Below are 27,457 nucleotides of genomic sequence, written 5' to 3'. Positions count from 1 at the left end.
AGAAAGTCTCTATGTAACCTTCACATCTTTCTAGAGAAACAGCGGTTCTACAAGGAACATCTATCACAAACCATACTCATCTCCAGTTCCAGTAATAGTTTTGATAGATGATGGGTTTTTTATGGGAAATTTTAGCCAAGATAGAAGAACAATGTTAACTTGACTCATGTTTGTACTCTAGTTGTCATTACTTCAGCACAAAAATGTTCACTTGTTGGGCAGCTGTACAACGTTGTGATACCTGCAGTTAGCCTGCAGAATGGAAAACATTTATCACCTGGAAAAATCAACACAGTGGCAAAACTATATCACCTAGAAAACAGGCTCCTGCCTTCATGCTGCTTGGTTGCAGGCATTCTCTATAGTTTTGGGATTTGGATGCCCCCCAGACCAAAACGTCCTCCACTGAGGACTAAGAAACCTGAAAAATTCTGGCTATTCCCTGAATCCTCCTCTCCCAAACTGTTGTTCTGGATGCAAAGGTTGTCATGTATTTGTTACCTTGCTACCCTATTATAAAATTTAAACTAGTTTCTTCTTGTGATTCATTAGAGGGTAAGAAGCAAAGTAACAGATTCAACATTTTAACAGACAGAAAACCATACCTGATCAAGGAAAATTCTTGCCAGCGGTGCACAGTCAGTGGACTTGAGAAATCGTACAACGTCAGCCACGCTCCATTCCAGAGGGTTACTGTCCAGCTGCAGCTTTTCAGCAACTTCCATCTTCATGTCCTAGACAAGCCGCCCAGCACAAAAAGAATTCCCAAAATATTACATATGCAATGGACCAACCCTCCCCTCTACTCCCCCCCAACTCAAACATTCAGCTGCCAAATAAAGCTCTAAATTGTAGAGGTTTCTTGGTTAGCAGAGGTGTGCAGAATAGCACTGTGCTGAGGGTGGAGGCTACAGCACTTACAGCCAGTAAGCAGGGATCTAAACCCAGGATTTGGTCGACACCACATCACTGCTCAGGTTGAACCAAAGAGTGCTAACAGCTGAGAAATGGAAATCATTCTGTCTACAGCTTTCTGTTTAGGCTATACTACAGTCCTGTAATACGACTGTAATAAAAGTAATGATTTTTAATTATTCTGTAGTGTCTTCACAATGCCCTTTATGGGGTAACAGAGTATGAGAACACATGTATGATGGTTAATATGCCCAAGATATTTGTGCTTGCCCAACAGTAAGCAAGCTAGAACACAAATCTACATTCGAAGTTACCTTTGGCGAAGGAGGTTTATTTTCATCATCAGAAAAGGAAAAGGTCCTGAGTTTCCTCTTCCTCTTGTCTCGGTCCTGAGCCAGGGAATGAGACAGTTCACTCTGTGTAGGAGAGGATGACAGCGATTTCTTCTCCGATACCTCTGATTCCTCAAGCAATTCATCTTGGTGCTCTGAGGTACTATCTTCAGTCAGAGATTCTTCATCTATCTCATCCTGGTCATCCTCCTCTTCTCCTCCACTGCCCTGACGAGGCAGGAAAAAAAAAAAGCGATGAAATAAAAAAAATGGGAAGTTTCGGACAAAAGCTACGAAGGCCACTCATTTATCAGTTGTAACCTGAGGTTACAAGGAACTAACAGTTTGCTGTTTCAAATGTAGCTGGTCAAAGATCACATATCGTACCTACTAACGTGGTTGGCAGTCTCATACCTGGGGAGATCCAGCTGGAGTGTTATCCACTGAAGTAGAAGAACGTTTTTTCTTATGAACAAAAAAATGTTTTCGTCTCTTCCGTCTTTTATTTGGTTTCTTCATGGCTACTTCCAGGTTACTGTGGCCACCCGGAGGCCTGCCTATCCGCTTGTTTTTCCGTTTTCCATAATAGTGTGCTACCAGGACAGAAGAAATGAGCACCATGTTGAAATGCACCTTCAATGTCACTAGTTATGTTTGTGCATCATCAGGACTGGAAAATCAGCAGAAGGGTATTTCACAATGGAAATCCCAATTCTGCAAAACTTCAAAATGTGTATGTCTATATTTTCCTCTTCAATTTGGTTTAAGGAAGAAGAGTTACTAATCAATTTTATTTGCCCAATAAAGATTTAATTCCTCTATCTCTGAGAAGCCCCAAATGATCAGATTTTATCATCAGCCACAGATTTGGTCCAATTTAATGACAGTTTTTGTAATGTTTTGTAGTTTTGAAACATGGCCTCAAAGCATTTTTTGTTCTCACAGTGTCAAATGGTTGAAGTTAGTTAAAAAAAACCCTAAAAACCTAAAAGCTAAGAAAAGAGCTTGAAGGTGTTTTATTTCGTTCCACAACAAATTGGTAAAAGAATTACAGTGCCACCTACATTACAGTATTAGAGTCAGTTCTTGTCCCAAAAGTTGTCTTAAGAAGATAAAGCTTTAAGCACAAACCAAGAAGTTAAGCCATAGTTCTACCACTTAATACAGAATTAATTTTTTCTCCTCTACACCCTGGCACACGGCTATTTTGTAGGCCTGTGTATGTAGTGCTTGAGCTGCTCCTTGTGTAAGCAAAGCAATGGATTTTGGATTCCTTCTGTGGCCAAAGTCAGAAGTAAACCAAAAATATAACACCCCAAGCCCCACCTCAGTTTGAGATCAGCAGCCTACTCACTGTATTTAGTCTTTGTCAGGACAGAGCAGTTCTCTGAACACTTATCCAGCACCATCTGAGGGCCAAAGAGGTTTGGACAACATTCCAGCTTGATGCATGTTTTTCTACAGAAATCTGCCACCCGGTCTGCCGTCCTCACAACTTCCACAGTTGCACGGTAGCTCTTCCCTTTGTACCTAGCATTGAAAATATTGTCATAATTCATCCTCTAACTACCAGGATAAAAGTACTTCATTGAGAGGTGTACAAGAATATTGCTTTGAAATCAAACTCAAGGAAAACCTGAGCAATGAGGAACTTGATGGACTGACAAGTCCTGGAAACAGGCAGTCCTGTCTCTTAGGACAGGTCCTCAAGCAAAGAAACAAAACCAGCACCAGAGATGCCTGCAGTACCAACCACAGCAACACTGCCCTGCCAGCAACTGTAAAACACCATCTGAGAGGACTATCCCAGAGCTTAGGTGTTTTGTTTCCTCTGTTCACAGATGGTTTGTTCTTTCTTTGTATTTATGGTACTGCAGAAGTGTCCACTGTGAGGTAGACAGCTGGGCCCTAAAACCAAGACAGAGTGCACCAATTCAGCTAATAAAGGAAACAGCGGACACCTTCTAGTGAGCCATTCTATGCATATACTATGGCAAACAAATGAACTACTGTCACATTTCCAATCGGCGTTCATCTAACTGCTGAACAATGCGTCAGGGACAGACACTTGCCATGACTCCACATATTGCTCTTGTTTGATTTAAATTAAGAAAAGATTTCTTTTTGTTCAGCAGCTTTGCTACGACACTGACAGAGCCGCACTGTGAAATATCTGCCAGAGTCATTCATCATTTCTGCTTTGTTCTCCCAGCACAGCTACCGGCACGTGCTGATATCTATTAGGGATGTCTCAGGCCTGCAAGTATCTAGTTAATGCACTGAAAAAAGAGCTATATCATCATAGTCCAGGTAGTCCTGGTGTCACTACTGTGGCAAAAGAAAGCACACAGCAACTTCAGTAAAACCAAACGATTTTTTTTTCTCTATTCTTCAGCTACATCTTCTATTTACATTAACCTTTCATATGCTCTTCCTATTCATCAAATCCAGAGCAATCCTTCAACACATGGAAAGGTGTCTTACACATGAAATGAAAAATTAACAAGAATTGCTGACACGTTCAAAACTATGTAGGAAAGTGTGCTATGGCACATGGGGAAAATCTAATCTCTAGAACACATACACAGTAACCTAATTACAAGACCATCACTAGACTATAAAGGAATATCTGGATTTATCCAATATATCCAAATATGATCACTGCTTTTTTCCTAATAAAATAATCTTACAAAGAAGCTCCAACCCAAAAAGCTCAGCAGGAAAACTAGGGAGTGCTTTAGGGTAGGCTACTGGAGAAAGACTTCCAAGCCAGGCCATTTCAGAGGACTGCTACAACTTAATTTCAGAAGAATCTTCTTCCATTGAGAAATTTGTGTGGAAGTGCCATGGAAGCTGAGAAGCTTCCTAAGCAGCGTGTGCTTCTGCTTTAAAATGCTGACAACTATCTTCAGGTGAATTAAATTATCTTAAACCTCACCCGCAGGTCTGCCAGTGTACATGCTATGCTGTACCAGTACCACACCACTCTTACTTCACCACTAGGTGCTTACAAGTCGGTAGCAGAGCACACCTGGCATGTTAAGGAGCATTAAAATCAGACGCACTTCACCAGACATCCATAAAGAAGTTTATAAAGATTTGTCAGTTTAATGGCTGTCAACATGTTGATATGCTAGAAGTCATTTTTCCTTCTCTGAAATGTGCGAAGTTAAAGCATAGACTGCAGAGAAGTTCGCCACTGGGAGCAGCTAAGCAGGGAACAGGACAAGAACTTACTTGGCTTTCAGGGTCTCTCCATGCCCATGCCATGCGGCCTCTTCATCCAACTGCAGTTCTCGCAGGACACGGCTAGGTTTGTAAGCTGCATTGATCAATAAAGTGAGAACCTACGGTGAAGGAGGGAAGAAGAGAAAATACATTTAAGTTATTTGTGCAATAAATCTGTTTTAAAGTGCCAGAGTAGAATAGGAAATTACTTCTATTCATCCAAATTATCTAGCATCAAAGCACTCATTCACAGCAGGATGACAGACACCTCCAGATACTGCCAAAATGAAAACTGAGAGCAGCCGACACTTTGGGCCTCGCCAAACCTTCGGGATTTGTCTGCAGAGTCAAGAGTGTATCTAGCTATTTCCAAGTCATTGCCCTTGAATTACACGTCACTAAATTAAACCCTGGGGGCTGAATACCACAAAACTTGCATAACCTTGGGTAAATCTGAGTGATTATCTTCAAGATTGTTTGACATGTGAAGGTGTGCCAAAACAACCTGCAGGATTTTGCTGCCTGCCAACCCACTACTTGCTACAAAATCAGTGCAGAATCCTAAGCTCTCCTCTGTTTTGCTTTCATGAACCACACTAAGACCTGTACTATAATAAAATAAGAATTTCTCTGGACCTGTAAAGTAACTCGAAGTTGTGAATAGCCTGAAGTTAGTGGCAGACAGTAGAAAACATGCATTCAAATTGTATTTCTTATTTTCAGTACGTGTTTATTCCAAATCATTCCCAAATTGGGTGCATCAGAACCCTGACATAAGAAACTTGCAGCTTTTGTCCTACTAACGCAGCAGTCCAGAGGTCTACAGTTCAAAAGAAGAGTATTAAATATAATGCAAGTAACAAACTTACTCTAGGATTCATACACTGAGCAAGAGGCATAATGGAAATGAATACAACTAAGCATATTGGTTGAACTTTTAGCAACACTCAGCATCTTTACATCAGGAGGAATTGTGCATACTTTATGCTTTGAGGCAGTGAAGCAGGTTAAACCTTCAAGGTTAAATGAAGCTGCCACCGAATTTCACACTTGCTCTTCTGCAGTGCTCACATGAGAGTACTGAAACTTGCAGAAAGGATGGGGTACTTTTCTGCATGCAAAAATGGAAGTTTTTCAATAATGAGCATGACTCTTGTCTGCTGGACTCTAGTTTTAGAGCAATTGTGCCAGAAATTGTGTGAGACCTTTCTTAAGGTCTCTCCCAGTTATGGCGTGTGGTAGGGAAGGTAAAGATTCCACAGATGTTGAGCCAATTCCTGCATTTAAAGTGATTGTTTCATGAGAGCTGAAGTGTGCACGTATAGTTATGCCTCGGGAAACTTTCAGCCTCTCAGGTCAGATAATAACCACCCCATGACCTTTTTTTGAGATTTTTGAAAAATAATTATTGCATTAAAGTATCTGTAAATTTTCTGTGAAACACCTTCTGGAGGAGAGGCTCTTTGCCATTAAAGAATGGCTTTTTCCTCCCTCTTCCCCTCCCTCAGTTAGGATAGAAGGCAAAACCACAATTTTATTTGATCTTTGCAAATCATATCCAACTTAAAAAACACAGAGAATTCTTTTAATTTTCCAATTACCAAAACCAGTTTGCCATCTCTACTAATAAAATCTGTATTTCCTCTGTTTTAACATCAACAGTGCAAACTGTAAAGGAGTTTTGTGATTATCTGAAGCTAAATTCTGTTAATTAAAATTGATGCATTTATTACAGCTATAAAAAGATACTAAGTCCTTTGATTGTGGTAATTACAGGTTACTCTCTTTTAACCTAAAATAAAGTTTAGCAGTGAAGGCTGACTGTAACTCAGATAAACCAGAGGTTCCAGCCATTCATAGAACAGTTCGTGATTTATACTTGATTTTATACAAAAACCACTCTTTACTCACTATCAGCTTAAAATTATTAACTACTCATCTATAATTAGAGAGGCACTCTAGCGTTGATGACACACTGCTATACGCGGGTCCACTATGTACGACCACCTCACCTCTTTCAGAACAAGAACACAGTTGCCAGGTCCCACCGACTGCGGAAGCTCTGCAATCCTGCCTTTGTTTAGGTAAGGCCCTGAGAAGCACCGGTGATTGAAGTAGATCTTTGGGCAGCAGTATTTTCCATTAATTACCACTGAGAAACAAGAAAGTAAAGATTCAAATCACACGCTACAATTTCCCCAGCAAAGAACAACTTCTTGCAGTACGTAATATTTTGCCTGCTGTAAAAAGGGAGGTGTAAAGGTCTTGAATGACACGAATTTGGGGTAGTTTCAGCATCACATTTGCAATGACAGCACTAGTTGCTCGATGTTGCCAAGATATTTTTCATACTTCAGAGGTGTTCTTGCAAATTGTCAAACTATAGGAAATAAAGTTGGTCATTTATCAGAAGAGAAACATTTCTTCCTGGCTAGTCTGATGCTTCATGGTATTACAGCCGTGACAACAGCCAAGACGACGACAGTCCCAACGTTTTGGTAGCAGAAGCATTTCCTACACAGCAATTATGGATACATTTCCCAGTCAAGTAATTATCTCTGCCCCAAACTTCCGCCACCAGAGAAGCTGGCAAAGTTTATCCACTGTTTATCCTAAACTGCAATATCACATTGCTTTGCATTTTTAGACTCTTTTCCCTCAATCAGCAAACAAAAGGTACAGCAACTGATAATGTGACCTTTGATGAAGTGACATCAAGTTTTCTAAACCTATTAAGCCGTTCAACGCCGCTCAAAATTAAAGTTATGTGTAATATGTATTGCAAGATACTTATGTATAAATATAAAATTGTTTTACCCTAGCAGTGTTGTAGTTTTTCTTGATTGAGCAACACTAGCACTTAAAGATCTTAAATTCAGTAGTTGATAACTGGCAGATAAACAAACGAAGTCAAATTTACATTATGGGTCTATTAAAAGCCAATTAAAATGCTAAGCAAGCATGAATCAGTTCTATAAAGCTTGCATTTGGTGCAACTTCAGATGTGCATTTAACTGTACAGAAAACAGCAGAAGAAGCATTTTGTTGCCAGATAGATGTGTATGACTGTTTCACCAGCAGATGTACTTATTCATCATATTCATTCTTGCAACAGTTTAGAAAATTATTAGATTTCGCCATCTGGCACACAAAGCAGTTTACTGTTTGAATTGCTTTTGTTTATCATAATGATGGAGTTATCATAAAAAACAGACAAACCTGCTTCCCAAAGCTAGAATCTCACAACTCAAGAGCACAGATGCAGTGCGCCTGTTATGTTTCTCCCAACATTATTAAACATAACAGGTGACAATAAAAAAAATCATCTGCATAGGTCATAGTACACGTTTGGCTCCACATATCCTCTGCTGGGGAGGGGGGGAAGTTCTGGTGTAAAAAATCTAATTTTCAGGTTTAATGAAGGTATCAATTGCAGGACACAAGTAATTGTATGGTTTTGTTTGTTTCATTCTTTTTTGAAGTTCAAGGAATCATCAAGGGATGAAAATCTTCAAACCCTTTGCTCCCCTCCCTTCTCCTAACAGAAGGGTGTTGAGCAGCTGAAGAATGAGGCAGCTGAACTGTTACAGGGTTTTGTCTTTGTTAGCCTGCCCTCCCTGATCAATACCTGAGTCAGAAGAGTTCAGTTCCTGGTTCTTTAGGCCATCGTGAACTGTCCTTGAAGACAAAATTCTGAAATGAAAAGAAGATGGGGAAAAGGGACAGATGGTAAGGATAGTCACCTCTCAGTTACTAAAACCTAACCATTAAGTTGTTTTTTTTTCCTCCAGGCCCAGCCTATTAATCTGCTTTTTATACCTCCACTGTTTCACAATAATAACATGCAAGGACTATCAAATTCAATTTGGAAAGGACTACTGTACTCCTACAGCTAGCACCCATCCTTCCTTGCTTGAAGTACATGGGCTCCCATGCTGATGAAGACACCACACAAAGCCACTGACAATACTTTACATTGTCTGCCTCCTTTTAACTTCATTTCACACTTCATGGCCCAAGGCAGAGTACAGTCTTACCTTAGGCATTTTGAAAAAGATGGGTCTTAAACGAAATACAACCAAAATGACTCAACTACTCCAGTAAGAATTCCAATTACAAATCATGGAAAAACAGCCTGCTCAGTATTTTAGGAGCAATGAAAACATTGGCAAGACTACTGACAGATCTGGTGTTTGTCAAGCTGTAAGAGTCAATAAAACAAACTGTCAGGCATTCTACTGAGCGTTTCTGAGCAGGCTCACATGAAGGAGTTTCATATGCATGACAGAGAGTTTATAGATGAATTATAGGTATTAGCAGAACTCTCCTTTTTGGCTAGTCTGGGACAAATTTAATCTGGGAAGGAACTATTAGAAGTTAATCTACTAAATAACTCACACTAAAGCCAAATTTTCTGATCAACTGTGCAAAATCACAGCTACACATTAAGGCAGCCACATTTTCTAAGCATATTTACATTACAGAAACTGTATTATTTGGGAATACATCCAAAAGGGAATCCATTTATTTTCCCTAATAATCGCCATTAAAAAAAAAAGGCTCAAGCCCAATCTTACAAAGTCTTAAGATCAGGCTATTTTTTCTTAAACGCCCTCCAATACTCACAGATACTGCAAACTTTTAGAAATGAAAGAGCAACACTTTCAACCCCAGAACTTCAATGACTCGACCTATTCAATAATTCATCTTGGCTGCACTATCATTGTTAAAAAACAAATTCCATGCTTTCTATCTCCTACTAGAGCAGTGCAAGAGGTCTTTTTCTACATCAACACCAACTACCAGCATTAAGATAAACGGATTGTGGAATCTCTCAACCCTCAGTATAGCACTTCTGTAAAGCTAAATCTCCCCTGAGAAACATGATTTACCAATCAGAAAAAGAAAAAAACCCCTCCCAAACCTCAATAACAAATAAAAGAAAAAAACCTGTTACTTACTGTTTCTCTGGTTGAACTACTGCAATTTTTTTCTGCTTGTTTACTGAAAGGAAGAAGACGAAAATATAAAAATATATGTAGTAGACTCATTTCCTCTAAGTTATACGCCAAAAAGAATCTATGTTCAAAGTCCCCCCAGTGTTAAGATAGCTCACCCATCTGCACTAGAGACATGCTGGCCCCTGTAACGTGAAGTAACCCAAAAGGTTTACTTCAATTTTCACTAAAAGTTCATTAAATCAGGCACGCATATACCCAGTCTTCTAGGAAATCTCACCTTTTGCACACCTTTCTTTGCATCATAGTCCCTAAACTACCTTTAATACCAGCCAAAAACGAATGATATGCTTCCCTTTTCAGCACCCAAAGGTGCCGAAACCTAACCAAAGGTTAGCTTCATAGGCCCAACTCGCCACTCTACTGGCACAGGGAACTTCAATCCTGTTTAACCACGAAATGGAACGAAATCAGCTGGTTAGAAACATGTTACGACTTAAGGCAATTGCTATGGAGAAAAAACAGTGTTGCAACTAAAAGTCAACTAGGTGATGGGTGCACTTCCTAATTCGGGCTTTCACAGTAAGGTAATAATACTAAACAAGGCAATGCAAGATGTGCCTCTTCTGCAATTTCAGGCTTTGTCCCCAACAAATGTCTGGATTTTTTTTTAAAGCATCTTTTCTCTAATTAGGTTTCCCCTGCTTCCTCCTCAGTCCGTTGCAGTGCAGACATGTCTCAGATAAGTTTCTCTTGCTTTGACTTCCAGTAAGGGGCAGCTCATTCCAATCTTACAATTTTATTATCTTACTTAATAAACATTCAGAAAATTCTTCAGTTTCTCCAGCTCCCATTAAACTTTAATAAACAGAGCTCACCATTTGAGAGACGACACTACTGTATGCTACCTACTAGTTAAAACAGGTTTGATTAACTTTTCAACATTTTGTTATTAAGGGATCGTAACCACCTGGCCCATTTAGAAAGCTAGGCCCCTTTATTTCAACGCCAAAACGTATACACACTCAACATTGTTTTGTTATGGCATTAATTTTACTTGCGCAAGTGCAAGCGTAAAATCAGTATCAGGGTCAGACACATGGCAAGAACAGCTCAGAAAAAAGTATATGCACAGCGTGGGGGTGCGTGCATACACACAGATATGACTTCTTTATTAGATTAACAGATCATTTCCACGTGCACACACAGCATGCAAAGGTCTCAAGCCAACACTGCCTGTTTTGGAGTTGTATGGATTCCAACTGCACCTAACAGCCAGGAGAACAGTTGCACAAGGCATGGATTCTGTGTACATGGTGAATGTTTCCAAATTCAGTGATGCCAGCAATGCAGTAGCCTGCTCTTGAAGGTCTCGCCACCTCTACTGACCCAGCTAACCATTGCAAATAGAACAGAACTGATACCTATTGCTTTGCGAGGAGGTCTGAGCTGATATCCATTCGTCTCACACCAACCCACCGGAAATATATTCATTGATTCCACGCTCACTATACAGTCAGGGACGGGCTTCTTGGAGCCTGTTCAGTTTAGAGAAGCAAAAAATGAAACAACTCATAAAAATAAAAAAAAACCTCATTTGGTTAGTGCTTGCTATATGTTTGCCAGTGAAGCTGCTTTTACTTACGGCATATCTGGAACACACTATCAATTGTTAATTCATCCCCTTTTATTGACCAGATTCTTTACTTTGCTTCCTCCTAAAGGCTGGAGATGGGAGTTTGCCATCCACAGTTTAGCAGAGATGCACAGTGCATAGTAAGTCTATGCTGATGTGCTTCCAATCAAGAAATGGGATTATAATGGAGAACAGCTGACATAGGCCTATTCTATCTTAATGAAGAACCTCTATTAAAAGTTTTCTTCCTAGGTCTGGTCAAAGCTTGCTCAGAATGCAAGTCACTCGTTTGTATAAACGTTACAAGACCCTTGCTTTCTAAAAGACACTGATCAGCACTTTGCACAGGGCACCAGCCTAGCACTGACACACTGCAATGCCCAAATGCCATTTTTGCCTGGCTTAAATAAGCACTGTCATCCAAAGCTAACTGGGAAACAGACAACGCAAATGGCTTTTTGCTGTGTTTTCATTGAGGAAATGGCGATTTGCTGCCCATATTCAGCAGGCAATGAGTTTGCTCCAGATACTCTTCAGGTTTGATGATGGTACTACAGAAGAATCAAGGCAAATGCTACTCTCCTCCCTTATCAGGCTTACCTTCCAGCTGAAGCCAGAGGTAGGAATCTTTCAACTTGGTGACTGTAGCAATGCAAACTTCTTCAGGATCAACTGGGTTCACAGCCTCAAGCTTCATATTCTCTTTAAATCCATGGTCAGAAGAAGTTAACTAGGAAAAAGACACGATACTTCTGTAAAATACCATCTGTATATCCAGTATATGATATGAATAGCCATGAACAGGAGCAACACAAAAGCTTCAGTGTTTGAGTAACATGGAAAGATACTCAGGCAATCTGAGATTTCAGTTAATTAGCACATTGAATACAAGTAAGATATATTAGGAACTACAAAGAACTTAAGTTAAAAAAAATAGGCCCTATAGACACACCTAGAAAAAAACATGTTTGTACTCAAAAATAAGGATGCTGAGACTCACTGAAAGGATTGAGTGCTTTCTAAGCAACCAGGGCTTCTCTGCTGCTTGCTACCTAAGTGATAAGTCTGATTGACCAGGCTCTCTATTTTATTATGTTAGCTTGGAAATCCATTTTATGTATGCAAGTAACATTCCTGCATCATCCAAATGAGTTCTGGCAGACAGCAAAGGAAGCTTTCTTTTCATTTTACATTTTTTGGATAAGTAGGATTTTACTTTATTCACCAACTTAGTCCCCATTTATTGAAAAATTCCTAAACCGTAAGAATACATATTTATCCACCTGTGAAGCGCCTGAATTAAAGATAAGAAGTAACAGCCAGACAGAGGAGTCTTCCTCCCACAGCCACTCTGCAACATAATTACAAGATCAATACATTACAAATTCTGTAACCAGCCTACAGTGATCAACTCTTCTCAGAAAAGGGATAATAAATTCAATGACCTGTTCTAAGATGCCACAGCTTACAAGACAGAACAAAGGCAACAAGAATTCATAGCCAGCAACACCTTCTTCAAAAAATGGTAATTATTCACTTTAATTTCTTCCCCTAAGCACTGCAATAGCCCAAGTACAGTAAATGGAATTGGAAGGCAGGTGTTAATAGTAACCTTTTCTACTTGACAAGGTATTCTGCTTTGGGAGACAGCAACACTGTCACTGAATCAACAAAAGCCCAAAATCTAGCAAGTACTTCAGGCACTGATTAATGCAAAATGATTATTTGGTACTAATTTAAGATGACTTGGTATTGATCAGTACAATGGAATGAATTTTTCAAGCTGAAAGGAAGGAAGATTGAAATAGTACACTAAGTAAATGAAAACAAGGTCTATTAAAAGGCCCCGTTTCCACAATTACAGGAGTGCCAAGGATTGATGCTGTTTTATGACTATTCTATGGACTCTTGCACATCTCAATTTTACAAAACATTCATTTCTTTTCGATCTGCTTTATCACATTTGGTCCACCAATTCCTTATCTAGGAAGCTGGCATGCCCCTACTACTGTTCACATACATTTGCAGTTTCTTAACTCTTCTGTTTCCTCAGTTATCACAGGCAATTTAAGTCAAAAACATGCAAAAGGTTCTTCTCCCTGGAATCAAGAGTGTCATTCACGTGACAGAAGAGACATTTTTCTGCAAGAGAAGCTTACCGAAGGGAAGCAGCTCTGGGGAGCTGCCTCAGCACCACATTGTTTGAGGTAGTCAGCCCAATCGAAGTCCTGCCCAGGATAACCTAAGCGAAGAAAAAACAAAGGGGTTAGTTTAACAGCACGAGAACAAATGAGTCATTTAAATTGTATTTTTTTTAAATAGAGCACCCAAACGCGCTCAATACCAATATATTACTCTCTCAAACACATGTTAAATACCAAGTCATTAAAGAGAGCAGTTCTTCGTCCTAAGAGGCTCATCAAGTTTGCTCACAGCTGTAAATCTGCACACATGTTTGAAGGGAAGAGTCTTAACATGGAGCCCATCAGGAGGCAGAGCATCTCTCCAAGAAAAAGACAAATTAAATTCTTTTGGGGTGAAATACTTCACTTCCCTGTGATCTAATAAACTCAAATAACTGACAGGAACCGGGTGCAGCAGCGGGCTGCTGTGACAGTTTGAGGCTGGCAGTGTATCACCAAGGAGACAACTGCAGCAGTTATTCCAGTAGGATGTTGGAAGCGCTCCCCTAGAAGGAATACCTGTGACAAGGGTTTAAGAAATCAAGGAAAATTTTAAAACTAGTCTAAGAATATAGTATTAACATGACAACCTAAAACCGTGAAGTTCAACTACCCTCCAGGGAGGGCCTAACCACAGGGCCTAACCTATTTATTTTTCTCAGTTTTCTCCGTGCCAGTAGGACTCCTGAGACAATTCAGGATGCCCACCATTTCCGGGGGGGGCTATGAGAAGAAAAGCTTAAAATCTTTGTGAGCTCCAGTCACACACCTAGAAAGCAAGATTTCATCTTTCACATGCAAAATTCTAGGTAATGCTGGGTCAACCAAAGCCACTCTTTGTACCCTACCCGAGCAAAAGCAAAAGACAAACATCCTATGCTCTTTGCTCCTCTGATGTCACGAGCAGCTAAAACAAAACATTCTGAATTCTGTGGCAGTAAGAAAGAGGACTCAGTCCCTGGTTTTACAATACCATTGACATTTCCATTTTGAGAAAATGCATAAATATTTCAGTAGCTGAGGATCACTCCCCAATTCCCTTATGTCCTGAAGCAATGTTTCAGCAATCTGCTACCTTGCCTGATAGGTCCTTTGAAAAAAAATACTTCATTAACTTCTAGCGATAAGATATTCTAAAAATATTTTAAGACATTGGATAACAACCTTCCATTTTGACCAGAAGCAAAAATCCAATGCAAAGACTATAGGCTTCTGATATCATATTAATTAATGCTGATATCAACATTGCCTTGGAACACATACTCCATTCGTTCAAGTGTTCAGGATTTTATGCATGACCAGCATCTCCCAGCCACTGTCATCTTCTCAAATCTAGGCACGTACCCAGGAAACTTCAGTTTCAGTAACTCAAAGCTCCTGCTTCTCAGAATTTGATCTTTATTGTTCTTTGCTTGTGCTACTACATGTAATTATTTTGCAGAAGTGTTGTCCTAAACACGGCGCTCTGGGGATTGGCAATCTGTTTCCTCGAAGGAGGAGCGAGTATGACAAGCTTGCACAAACATACCTGGTGGGGGACTGAGATGCAAGCCGTTCTTCAGACTCCATTGCACAGGGAAAATACCAGCACTGTTGACATGACAAATGTAAGACTGGCTGGTCGTACGCTCTGGTCTCAAGTCATCAATCTCTATCATGAAATATTTTTCATTGTACACCTGTATTTAGCCAAAACAGAACCACATAGTCTTATAAGTAGCATATTCCGATCTATTGCTCCCTCTGCCCCATTCCGATAATTTTATTAAACAGCAACACTGCACAATGGTTATATTGAGAGACCATCTGTCCTGAAAAAAAAGCAACATTTCCTGGAAATACACAAGAAAAGATTTTAAAACATGTTCTGGTTTTATTTGCACAGCAACACTTGTTTAGCTACACCAAAGCAGGTCTCTTTAGAACCATCCAGCTTCTTACTAAAACAGGAAGACAGAAGTTGCTCAAAACCTGATTATGTTGGGGAGTTTTCATTTCAGCTTTTAAAGCCATGTGTGGGCCCTTGTTTGAAGATCAAGCCACATAAACGTCAGAGCTTATACAGTAATGACATTAACTTTTGCAAAAACAAAACCCCAAAATCTATATTCCACTGGATATTTGGATTATGAGGGATTATATCTAATTTTAAAAATCCGTGTTTGACAATTTTAGCCATTTCATCTTTTGAGCTTGTATCTTTTTGGAACATTTTCCCTCCTTTCAAATCCAATGTCTTCACCATCAGCAGTTATTAAGATTTTTTTTCACAGCAACCTGTCCCCTAATGGAGACAAACAAAACACTGAATTTGAAAACTAGTTCAAGATTTTAAGATAACCAGTTGATGAGACTTTCTTGAGCATTTAAGAACAGAAGTAGCAATAGAATTGAATCTTAGCAGGACAAGTTAAAGAACCCTGGTACCTTGAGAACTGTAGCAGGAGAGATTACAAAAGGAGCCATTGGGTCCAAAGCTTCTAACTTCATGCCTTCAGAGAACGAATGCACTCCAATCACAGGTTTATCCTGAAAAATGAAGTATCAGAGTGATTACCTGCCTTTCTCCATCAAAAAAAGACATACCTTACATAATTCAACTGAACTGGATAACTTGAGTTTTCATTAGTTCACTCTAAGAAACCAAGAGGTCAGAGTACCAGCAACCTCTCTATAATGAAAAGAAAAGGCCAACTACGGTCTCTGGGACCAACAGTTTTCTATGAGTTTTAGGAAACTGAGTCCTCAAGATTTCCTCCTCTGATGTTCTCCCCACAGAAGCAAGATTTCACAATACAGGGTGGTCTGGTAAATCAATAAAAATTGGGTTCTTTTCCCCTAACCTTTAGCGCTCATCACGAGCTACACTAAAAGAGAACTGTAAAAGTCTCCATTTTCAGCCTAACAAAAATCTGCAAAACAGGGCTTCCTGCTCCACAATTATATATATTCTGCTCTGTATATGACCCAACATGTTCAAGAGCAACAGCCAGGACCTCCTCTTCTATTCTGCTTATGGGTCCAAACGAAGCTGAGAAAAATGAACTAAGAACTTGAAGGGCTAAATTTACACTCCTACTTCCCAAAACGTGTCAAGATTTTTTTTTTTTCTATCAATACATATACTTAAATTCAGACTCATTAGTACATTTGCTAACACTCAGAATATAACAGGACACCTTATACACCATGTGTAACTGTATCAGATTGCAGATTAGATGTTACACATGTTAAACTTTCAACATACTCACAGAATTAGAGAGACTGTAGCAACCCTGCACTGCTCTAGAAAGCCAGTAATCCAAAAGATCAGCTGGTGATCAACTGGATATGCCATTATAAAAGATCAGAACCAGGGATTCTTCCCAGTATGACAACTCATGGCTCACATACTTGTGACTGGTGCATTGTCTAACTTAACAAGATTTGTATAATAGTATGATTATTATTTATCATTCTTATTTTTTTAAACTAGAGGGAGAAAGGAAAAGAAACCTAAAAAAACAAATCAAGGAAATAATTTTGAATAACCGTGACTGACTTCCCCAAATTATTTCTTAGGAATATAGCATTTTCATGATATCACTCACCGCATTAAACTACACATACTGTGTCTTTACCTTAAAGAGATCTGTAGGAACTGATGACTCCTCTTCCTCCTCTTTCACCTTCTTCAGGATCTCTTGCCAATCTGCTTCACTCTTCAAGGACCTAATGGCTTGAATAAAAAGACAGGAAAACAGTGAATTTCCTTCTTCTTTTCCTTCAGAACACATAGCAATAAAGCCAAAAATTTGATTTGTGCTCCTCCAAGTGCCCAGTTCGATATCCTTGCAAATACCTTCCTTCTTAAAAACTTACTGTTTTCTTTGACCTTTGGATGTGTTACAAAAAGGGACTGAAGTCAAGCAACACTGCATCACCTATATGCTGCCCAGTCTAGTTTTTCTGAGAAAACAGGGATCACATCAAGGAAAACTTCTGGAGAAACATATGACCAGAACGTAAATCCCCAGCTGGATAACGCTAGCTTGTTTTACACTTACGCAAGCAGACAGTTCAAGAAATGTTCCACAAGTCTGTCCCAGCTGCGTAAGTTACTCTTTTACAATCTGTAATCGCAGACCACACACATCTCTGATAGAAGAGGAACTACTTGTACCAGTGCCATCACGTACAAAGGATGCCTGTCAGTATATCAAAGCTCTTAGGTATACATAAAAAGGAAACAAATCCAGTAGCTATCTAATATTTTAAGAAGACTTTATTCACTGAAATAGCACTGTGGAATCCAGCCATCTAGTTTCTGTCAGCTATTTAGTGTCTCCCTGCTCACATTCCTGATTTCAACAGAGCTTGGTCAAGCACTAGCAAAGGTAATATGCTCAGTCATTTCACCAGAAATTGGTTTGGACTCCTCAGTACTATTTGTCCTTGCCATAAGGGGAAGACACTTAGAAAACACCGTGCCAAAAACAACGGTTCTAAACAACCTGAACTTCCCCCAGCTAATAGCAGAGTGTGCAGAACCTTACATGTAGACCTGCCTTTGCAGAAAGGCTTCGTGGCTCAACGTTCTGCAGTTTTATCCCAAGGTTTCCCCTCATCAGGAAACATGTTAGATCACTGCTCAGCACATAAGCAATTAATTTGTGTTTTAGCAATTTTATGCCCCTCTTCTTTGATGACATGCACATGCCTGGAAAACATGGTCATCTGTCCCACCTTCTGCCTCTGCTTCCACGCATTCGCTCCCTGAGCCCCGTTTTTAAGGACATTTTCATATCTACGTAACACCTCTTTAGACACTGCCTTAATTAGCCCAGTTGACCTGGAGTCACAACGGCAAAAGCTCCTGTTGAGCAGTACTTCAAAACCAGGTGACTTTTTCACGCCAGGAATATAAACCTACCAAAAACAGCCGTGAAGCAACCCCTTTCTCAACTCCTCCCTCTCCACAAACAGGGGGAAAGTTTTCACAGGCAAAACCATTTAGAAACTTTTGAATGAGTGGATGAAAAGTCTTGGAGGACTATTAACTGGTGTTTTTACTTACATATTATTAGGTACAGTATTTTTCAGATCACACACTGATTACATGACTACCATATGCATCGGGAAGGCAGATTTAGAGCACCAAAGCAGCAGAGGTATTCTCTAGTCTCTGATCACCATAAAAAAAAGACACGTTTTGAAGTACCTAAGGGCGGTTGCAGGCTATATCCATGCTGAGCTGCCCACCCCACTTGATGAAGAAAAGGGTCCAAGTAGAATAGCCATTGGTCAAATTTGTCAGAATCGTCCAGCCCTTCATATCGCAGTTTAAGTCTCCCACCAACGTTTTCTACCACGTTGACTATCCAGGCTTCCAGGGAATCCCGGACGTTTTGCAGTTCTAGTCGGGAGCCTGGTGCAATGAGATCCAATGGATTTTTCCCTCTGTGGAGCTACAAAAAGAACACAAATTATTCTGTACAACAGAACAAAACAAATCCCTTACTTCCATTTCTTTATACACATTCTTTTTGCATAAATAAAGTATGAATACAGAAGTAAATAAATACAGGTCCCTTACTAACACAAGACAACAGAAATGACAATGTTTAGAATCGCTGGCGCTTGCGTCAGAGCTTCTGCACTGCCTGTAGACATAGTCACACATTTCAATTAAGTCCTCATCATCATTTTCAGAAGCATTATCACTTATATATTCAAGGTTTGAAGGCAACATGAATAATCTCTTTCTAAAACTGAGTCATCCAGCATACAAAGATGACTAGACAGGAAACATACAAAAATAAAAATGTCTATTGTAAAGAAGACATCAACAGCATCTTCCAAAAAAATTTATATTCTGTACTTTCCAACCAGACACTGACACGACGTGCAAATACTGTCTTAAGTGCAGAGGAGGGGATAAAAATTTGGTTCTTCACTAACAAAGATGCAAGATTTAAGTGAAACAACAATCTGCCCATTAGTAAAAAAGAAAATAAAATAAATAAGTGAAAGGAGTCAACTGAGAAAGGGGACAACATGAAAGCCAGATAAATAAAGGATTATTTCCTTAGAGCTGTATGAAGTAGGAGCAGAATAGGAGGAAGACTCTGACTGAAACCTAAGGGTGTTTGAAAAAGGTCTTTCTTTTGATAGGATTAATGAACAGCCCAAACCCACAGTGACAGGTATGTTTCAGGACAACACTTATCAAAATTAAGTACTGGAAATGGGAAACACTAGAGAGTGGAACTTCAAGGTCAGCAGCATACTGCAGTGCTCCCTAAACTTAAAAAAGGATAAGAAATGACACTCTGAATAGGGGTTCCCTTAATGACAAAGGGGAAAACCAAGACAAAAGCAGAGATGCAGCACGTTGCAGCACTTACCCCCTCCAGCAGGTTCGCAGGAGCACTGCAAGCTCCTTTCAGCACCCGCTGAAGGAATTCCTCCTGGTCAGGTATCTTGTCCTTGATACCTGAGTGAAAAGTGGAGAAGACAGACTATGATTCTTCCTGCCAGTTAAAGATTATTCAGACACCAAGACATTACCACACTCTTGCGCCGCCTAATTCACAAGAATCTCCCACACATTCACCAGTAACACCTTAAAAGAAGAAAAAAAAATCCTTCAAGGAAATGACAAAGCAATAGAATTTGGTGTGTGATGATTAAGAGAACTACAATCCTCTGTAAAAATAAGTCCAGTTCTGAAATTAAGCTAACTCCTCGCTGGTGAAAGAGCAATCTCCCACTGTAACTCATGGGACTTCAGAAAACCATGGCAGACAACCTCAACTTGTCATCACAGCAACCTCACCTGTGCATAACAGCAATTACGAAGACTACCTGCCAGGCTTACAAACGACAAAACCATACTTTTGTATGTACCGCCCGCTTCTGCAATATGGAGCCAATACCTTCAGGCACTTTGAGAATCTTCTTGTTCTGCTTGCACCAGCCGATGGGGTGTAAATCAGCTGTCATGATATCACACCAAAAGTCAGCCTTGCGGTCTTCCCCATAACCATCATAACGCAACAGGAGCAGCTGCCCACAGGTAGTAATGATGGTGGCCACCCAGTAGGTGTTTTGGTCGGACTTGACGGCAACTTCTAGCTTCATACCAGGGGCAAAACCATTCTGCAAACTTGTATCCACCTAAAGAGGAAGAGCACCATCACATTTGAGCACCTCCCAGAAACTTCATGGAACAACAGGAGGAATCATTTAGACACGCTCATTAACAAAAAACCTCAAGCCAAATGCTATCCAGTCTCTTCAGAGAAACAACATCACATTACGCAACCCAAATTGGAATGTACACAGAATCATCATTAGTGAAATCTCCTTTCGTTTCAGAGTATCTTTTCAACCTTAAATCATTATCTTGCAATTCATCTTCCTGCCCTGGATGATACTTCACCCACCACTAAAAAGCCTTCCAAGTCACCGCTGGGCTGCCAAGCCAGGCAAAACTGGAGGTCAAACTCGGCAACACAACTTTAACTTTTTGTGTTAAACTATGTCTTTCAACCTCTTCAGACAAAGAGCCTGTTTAAAGTACATACACATGCTTTAGATAACAACACTACTGTCTCTTCCACCACGCTCATTTAAGAAGGCACGAATCTGCACAAATTGCAGAATACAGATCTTTATGTCTCTATGCAAGAACCCAAATAATTCTGTACATAGTAGCATTGTTACATAAATTGCATAGAACACAATCAGTATGTGTTCTTCAGTGAACTCAGGCTTTGACAACAATAATGGTCCAAATAGTGTGTGTGCTCTGTGTGTGCGTGTGTGCGCAGGTGAGGAATCTCACTGCACAGTACTCAGATACTGAAACGTGACCTTAAAAAGAGAAGGCAAAACGTTAAGTTTCTGGTATCCCCAACTTCTCCCAGCTCAAACATTCCTGAAACAGCAGAAAGACTCTGTTCTGCTCTCACTGTAGTATGCTTCCAAGCTACACTTAATTCCATGGCCTCAGCCTTAATTAAAAATCTAACATGTCACATGTCAATCCCCTGTTCTCAGCTGAATGTAACTGATGTTTTCTTTCTTAAGTGGTCCCAAGTTCCATTTCCTCTTTGAGTCAACTGCAAGAAAGGCTTTCAGTATGATGCAGATGCAGTAGATATTTTCTGGGTTATTTATTACCAGTTCTGCGCTGACGGTTCAGTAACTGCCGTAGCTATTATAGTCTCATCAGCCAGCCCATACTGGTTTGCTAAAAATAAAACTAGGAGAACCACATCAGAAAGAAAAGCATATGCCTCTGTTAACTGTTCACATCCTTTAGGTTAATAGCCTTCACTTAAACCCCTTCTTCAAAACAAAATCAACAGGACCCAATATCTGCAGGCATTTTGAAGTGATATTACAGAGGCTATCTCTTCAAAAAGATAGTTGTTTTGCTGAAGAGATACTACTAAAGAATTTATATTCTGATTCCTGAAAGAAAAGCCATGAGCTCGACACCAAGTCTGAGGAATTGCGAAATCTGTGCAGCGCTCTGTACCCGAACTTTCAGCAAAGCCTCACAGCGGAGAGAGCTGCATTCACCGAAACCAACAGCAACAGATGGAGCTTTCCCTGAAGTCAGGTGCATTTTTCTAACACTGTCATTTACGTTCCCCAGCCGATACAGCGGAGACCAAGAAGTTAGCACCCTCTCCTGGCAGCTGGGCAAGACTACACCTCTAAGTGGCTTCAAGCACAAAACTTAGTCTCTTTAGGCTGGCTGGCTGCGCAGACCAGCTAGCAGGAGATGCTGGGGAAGCTCCAAGAGTATTTGCTCTGGAGCAGTGGGTCTGAACGTGGCAGTTTCCCACTGCAGATATGGCCTGCAGAGATAGCCCCAAGCGGTTGGTGACAGTGCTGCTTAGGCAGCTCCGAGCCCCAGTCCCTCCTTCCCATCGAGCTCTGTCCCCCCGGCTTTGGGCCATGTTGCAGGTCAGACCTGAGGATCCGAATCGGCTCAGGAGGAGACAATGATAAAGAACAGACAAAAAGCATTAGGAGCACGCAAGAACACATAGCAAATGCATGTGTTCAGATGATGCTGAACACTAGCTTATTTTTAATACATGTTTACGCACCGATGTAAGTTGCAGAAAGGAATTAAAAAAGAGAATTCAATAATTCTAGAGAAAGTATATTTAGACTTAGGGGGGATGACAACATTGACATGCAGTGTCCGGGTTTTTGTTAAGCTCTTTTTCCTGCTAGATTGTAGGTGAAACAGTCACTTTGATCTCAATAATGTTTAATCTTTTAAAATGCAAACAAATTAAACCTTAGAATACACTTAATTTAAGGAAGTAGCTTACATTTTCCAACGTGTGTTGCTCATAGTAAGAACAAAACTTTCAGAATTAATGTAAGCATACAAATAAAAAACCCCTCCTCTCTCCCAAAAGCAAGTCTAGTTCTTTGCTGTGCAATCATGGAGTACATTTTCTTAACCTGATCACGTACTCTCCTACAACGTGGGTTAGGTGTTTCTCACCCCCCACTCATAATGGGATGCTGGTCACAGTCTCACTACTACAATATTTAAAAAGAACCAAATAAGAACCTTAAGCTTCCATCTAAAATTTATTTATACTAATTAATTAATTTATTTATGCATGCCTGTTTGCTCTTGTGCCAATATTACTCTTCACCTTAGTTTTTTCCATTGGTTTTTTGAGAGTACAAAAGTAGTTCCCTCTTAGCTCTCCTGATGGTAGATTATAAAAATATGTCATTCTTTAAGTCAAGCAACTAGCACTGCACAGATTCCATCTGCGGGGACCACCAGTCACTGGCACGGAGACATTAGTGCCTGCACGCGCTCCACTGAAAATCTCTCACCTGATGTACCCTGGAATCACACTAACATTTTTTTAGGGCTTCATCACATAGACAGGCTGTCACTATCCACTGGGAGGCACTGAGGTTCTCCTCCTCTGCCTGTTCCAAAGCATTGCTTTCTAATGGACAGCAGAAATCCTGAGCATGTGACCTTGCACTATTGAATTTCTATTAACAGCAAGATCTAGGTGATGTGACGCTGCTCTAAATATGCTCCTCTCTCTGCTTGTCAATTTGGTGTCAGCATTAACTTTCCAAAATTTTATGCCAAGCTTATTAGAGAGAACATCAAAATTGGCCTCCAGACAAATTCTAAGGGAACTCCGCTGGCAGACGCCTGGCGGTTCCCCTCCTCGAGACACAGGTATCTATTATCACACCCATTCACGACCCTGCGTCCGTGGGTCAGCTCCCGTGGCATGCTGAGGCACGAAGTGTGGCCAGCCAAGCTCCCCAGGCACAGCTCCTCCATCCCGCTGCCCACGAGAGGGACCCAGTGCAGCCAGCAAGGACTGGGCGCAACGCAGTCTCCATGACAGTGTTACTTGCACCAGCATAACTGCACCATGTTCTACACATGTAGGGAATAACAACAATAAAAAATGTGGATTTTTTCTTTTTGAACCTAATTGTATTTTTACTGACGATGGCCCAGCAATCAGACCTTGTTTGACACAACTGAGTTGGCAAAGAGTCCAGCGCAGGGGTTACAAAGTCATTCAAAGCGTGTCTCCTGCCGATTAACAAAACATAGCCGTGATGTCAATTCAGTTGGCCACCACTGTAAAGCTGGCATTACAATTAGTTTGTGTAATGTCCAAGCTATGATAGCAAGTTTCTTTAACAGAGATCATGTAAGATAAGCCACACCAGAGGAGCAGAGAGATCGCTACTGCAAAACGCCATTGCTGATTCCATCCTGCTCCCTCGAGGTGGGCTGCACAGACACCACCACTCTGAGTAAGCTTGCTCTTGCTACAGCCTTAGTACGCTAGGAAAAACAAAGTGAGGATAGGCCTCTCCCCTTCAGAAATGAGATAATGAGATATTTGAATGTTTATTTTGAACAAAAAGTTTATAATTACATCCCAGTGTATAGAAAAGCCTCTGCAAAGTCCACATTTACTGTGCATCTTTGCTACTAACACAACTGCCAGATTTTAATAGATTCTTTAATGTTTTGCACTTCTGCAGGTTACCTTTGGACTTAAAATGCTTTGTGATCCTTCTGTGAACAGACCTCAGTTTGGGTTTGGGCTGATTTAAGTCTCCTGTACTGAAAGTGGTGACACCGGACCTGAAAGCCTGAGCACCACAGAGTGCTTGCCAAGCAATATGCCACACACAAGTCACTACCCTCACTGCCATCATAAAAGCCCCACAGCCAGTCTTTGAAAGACTATTACATAGTAACTTTAATAAAGAGATGGATAAGGATACAGGCTGGCAGCTTAGAAGGTGTTTTAATTGTTGGAAGCGACCCATGAGGTTTGGAAACCAGCTCTATACAGCTCACCTTCACTGATGACCCAGCAGAAGCAGCCAGACTTCACATTTAGATCTCACCCAATGGGACCAGTATCCTACCAGTATCTTAAGGGGGCCTACAAGAAAGCTGGGGAGGGACTTTTTAGGATGTCAGGTAATGGTAGGACCAGAGGGAATGGATTAAAACTAGAGATGGGACAATTCAGACTGGACGTTAGGAAGAAGTTCTTCACCATGAGGGTGGTGAGACACTGGAGCAGGTTGCCCAGAGAGGTGGTGGAAGCCCCATCCCTGGAAGTTTTTAAGGCCAGGCTGGATGGGGCTCTGAGCAGCCTGACCTAGTGGGAGATGTTCCTGCCCATGGCAGGGGGGTTGGAACTAGATGATCTTTAAGGTCCCTTCCAACCCTAACTATACTATGATTCTATGACAGCGCACTCCAGGATTTTACCAATAAACATTTGATTAAAGATATTCAAGGGCAAAGACAAGAGCTTATCAAGACTTTATCCTATCCATTAAGCCTGCGCTTGACAATTATCCTCATCAGTTTTCTAATGACTACAGTCAAGTGTTTGGCAGAGTTGTTATCTTCTCCTTGGCCTCCTTGAGAGCCACCATTCAAACCTTCTTTGAGAGCACATTTGAATTCTGCTGTTCAAGAACTATGCCACCAACTTTCTAAAGCTAGCTCCTCCATAGCAGTTGTCCCATAGCAGTCATCAAAAGAAGAAGGAGACTGGCCAGTTTGGGCTTTATGAGAAAAATCAAGCTTATCTTCTGGTGCAGAAAAGGCTAGGAGCCCCTTAACTTTCAGCACGTGGGGATGGGATTACCCTGGGCTATGCACAGAGAGGAAGACAAGCAACAATAATAAAAAGGTGAAATTTCTCATTCTAAGAAACATGATTCTAGTTAGCCTTCCAGATTTGAGTACAGCAACTCATTCAAAGGAGCCCTAAACAGTGTATCAAGAAAACACCAAATGTAGGAGGTGGTAAGAAAACACCCACTCCCTTACTCACATGTTTAAAAGATCCATGGGGGGCTGCAGTTGCTCCTGTGTCTTCTAGATACTCATCCCAACTGAATTCCATTTCTTCCACACTGGAACCAGCATCTGTAAGAGAAGCCAAACACCTTCTATTTAGCAACCTGTTGGCTTAAGTCTTAGAATACTAAGAGCTATGCTTTAGTTCCAACTGACTGACTACACAAGTGCGCAATGAACTCCAGTTATGCATTTCAACACAGAGACAATGCTGTTTAGCCTTTCTTTGTGTGTGAAGAGCACTTTCAGTTGGATTTGGTCTGAAAAATAGTGCGATCCTGAGGATATTGGATAAGTACAAATTGTTTACAATTTGTGAGAGGAACATAGGCAGAAGAGTTCTGTATTTGTATCAACAAACATGAGAGACCCAAAACCCTGGGCATCTTGGACCATCAGTGTATTTAATTAACAACCATCCAGGAAACGGCAATACCCATAGTAAAAGGATTGAAAAGAAAGACTAAAACCATTTGAAATATGACTCCCCTCTTTTTAAGTTAGATAGCATTTATTTAGATATTATAAAACACCAAAAGCACAGAGAAGGATTCAGGGTAGTTCTAAGGAAAACAGCTCGAGACAACTGAAATCAAGAATACTCAGGTTAGTCACTTAAAAAAACAGCTCATAAGGTGTAACAGCTTCTTTAGACCAAGAAAACTTCGTTTCTGGATGAATTTAAAGCAAAAATGCGCCAAAACCACTCAAGCCACAGTTCAAAACTCACTCAGGGTGTTAGGGAAGCAATTAGCTGTAGTGAGCCACACTACAAATTACTCAGCTTTTCTATGATAATTGTCAAGCCTGTCCCCCAGCCCCGGTCTCCCCTTCAGCTCTTGGCTCACTTCCCCGCCCCCCTCCTATTCCTGTCTCCTCCAATGTGTAACCCACTCTGCTGAAGAGATGCCACAACCCACACAGGTTGGATTTCAGGTCCCCTATTTAGTTCAGCAGGCAGCCACATTATATTTTTCCTGAAGCAACAGCTGAGATGACCAGGGAAGGTCCCACCTCATACAAGTGGCATTTTTGACCTCAGCGTGCAAACTACAAGTTGAGGTTCAGCAGCGAAAGGGACAGCAGTGATATGACATAAAAGTAAAGCTTTTCGTTCTCAATTTTAGACTGATTCTACCATAGTCGTCTTTATGAATGAACACCAGAGAGTTTAATCTCTCAGTACCAGGAAACCTGATACCTTGTTTCCATTTGAAAACAGAGAAATCTCTGTGTATCAAAGCAGGGGGAGAGCTCAGCCAAGGTTATGGGACACCAACATTTCCTACAGGCTCAGCCTTTCTTGGGACAGGTGGTAACTGTGTTTGAGTAGGAAACTTTTAAGTGCCCCAAAAAATTAATGAAATACTATTACATGCCCTTATCAGACCCATGGACATGCTGACAACCTGCTAAGTGTGCTCCACAACAGTTCTTAGTCCACAGAGAGGGGCAAATATTTGCCCAGAAAACTGAGCTGCTTTGAATTGCCTAAAAAGCCTACAAGTCCTGAGTGTAAAGTAGGTCCGTTTTCTTTTCAAACTGATTGCTAAGCTCCATCTTCAACTTTCCATTGTAATTCTAGGAATTATCATTTCTCCAGGTTTAGAAATGCACGCTCAGTTAGTTTCTGTTTGCTGATGACAGTATCTGTTTTAAAGGCAGCTGTTATCTCTCCCAAACCCAATTTCATTTTGCTGTTTTGAAACAACCCCAGTTGGTTATATTGGCCTTTCAGAAGCCTCAGAGCTCAAAAACTTCAGAGCTTGACTATCACCATCACTTTTAGGGGATCGCTTTTA

General features: G+C 40.6%; 1 protein-coding gene across 2 annotated transcripts in view; it reads right to left on the bottom strand.

The window, feature by feature from the left end:
• The window catches only part of SFMBT1 (Scm like with four mbt domains 1), a 79,565-nt gene that overhangs the window by 5,823 nt on the left and 46,285 nt on the right, over window positions 1-27,457 (bottom strand). For both annotated transcript variants that reach the window (XM_063348128.1, XM_063348130.1), the window contains exons 3-20: window positions 25,630-25,724; window positions 20,170-20,410; window positions 19,639-19,727; window positions 18,453-18,699; window positions 16,873-16,970; window positions 15,680-15,781; window positions 14,781-14,931; window positions 13,229-13,311; window positions 11,670-11,799; window positions 10,858-10,971; window positions 9,437-9,479; window positions 8,104-8,168; window positions 6,488-6,627; window positions 4,485-4,594; window positions 2,602-2,777; window positions 1,662-1,840; window positions 1,230-1,475; window positions 606-734 (exon numbers count right to left, since the gene is read on the bottom strand). In XM_063348128.1, coding sequence (XP_063204198.1) covers window positions 606-734; window positions 1,230-1,475; window positions 1,662-1,840; window positions 2,602-2,777; window positions 4,485-4,594; window positions 6,488-6,627; window positions 8,104-8,168; window positions 9,437-9,479; window positions 10,858-10,971; window positions 11,670-11,799; window positions 13,229-13,311; window positions 14,781-14,931; window positions 15,680-15,781; window positions 16,873-16,970; window positions 18,453-18,699; window positions 19,639-19,727; window positions 20,170-20,410; window positions 25,630-25,724 — 2,438 coding nt within the window. The remainder of the gene's footprint in view (window positions 1-605; window positions 735-1,229; window positions 1,476-1,661; window positions 1,841-2,601; window positions 2,778-4,484; window positions 4,595-6,487; window positions 6,628-8,103; window positions 8,169-9,436; window positions 9,480-10,857; window positions 10,972-11,669; window positions 11,800-13,228; window positions 13,312-14,780; window positions 14,932-15,679; window positions 15,782-16,872; window positions 16,971-18,452; window positions 18,700-19,638; window positions 19,728-20,169; window positions 20,411-25,629; window positions 25,725-27,457) is intronic.

Source organism: Chroicocephalus ridibundus, chromosome 10, assembly GCF_963924245.1.
Source record: "Chroicocephalus ridibundus chromosome 10, bChrRid1.1, whole genome shotgun sequence".
NCBI classification, from domain to species: Eukaryota; Metazoa; Chordata; class Aves; order Charadriiformes; family Laridae; genus Chroicocephalus; species Chroicocephalus ridibundus.
The sequence above is the reverse complement of the archived record's forward strand: the minus strand, read 5'-3'. Positions and strand labels throughout refer to the sequence as shown.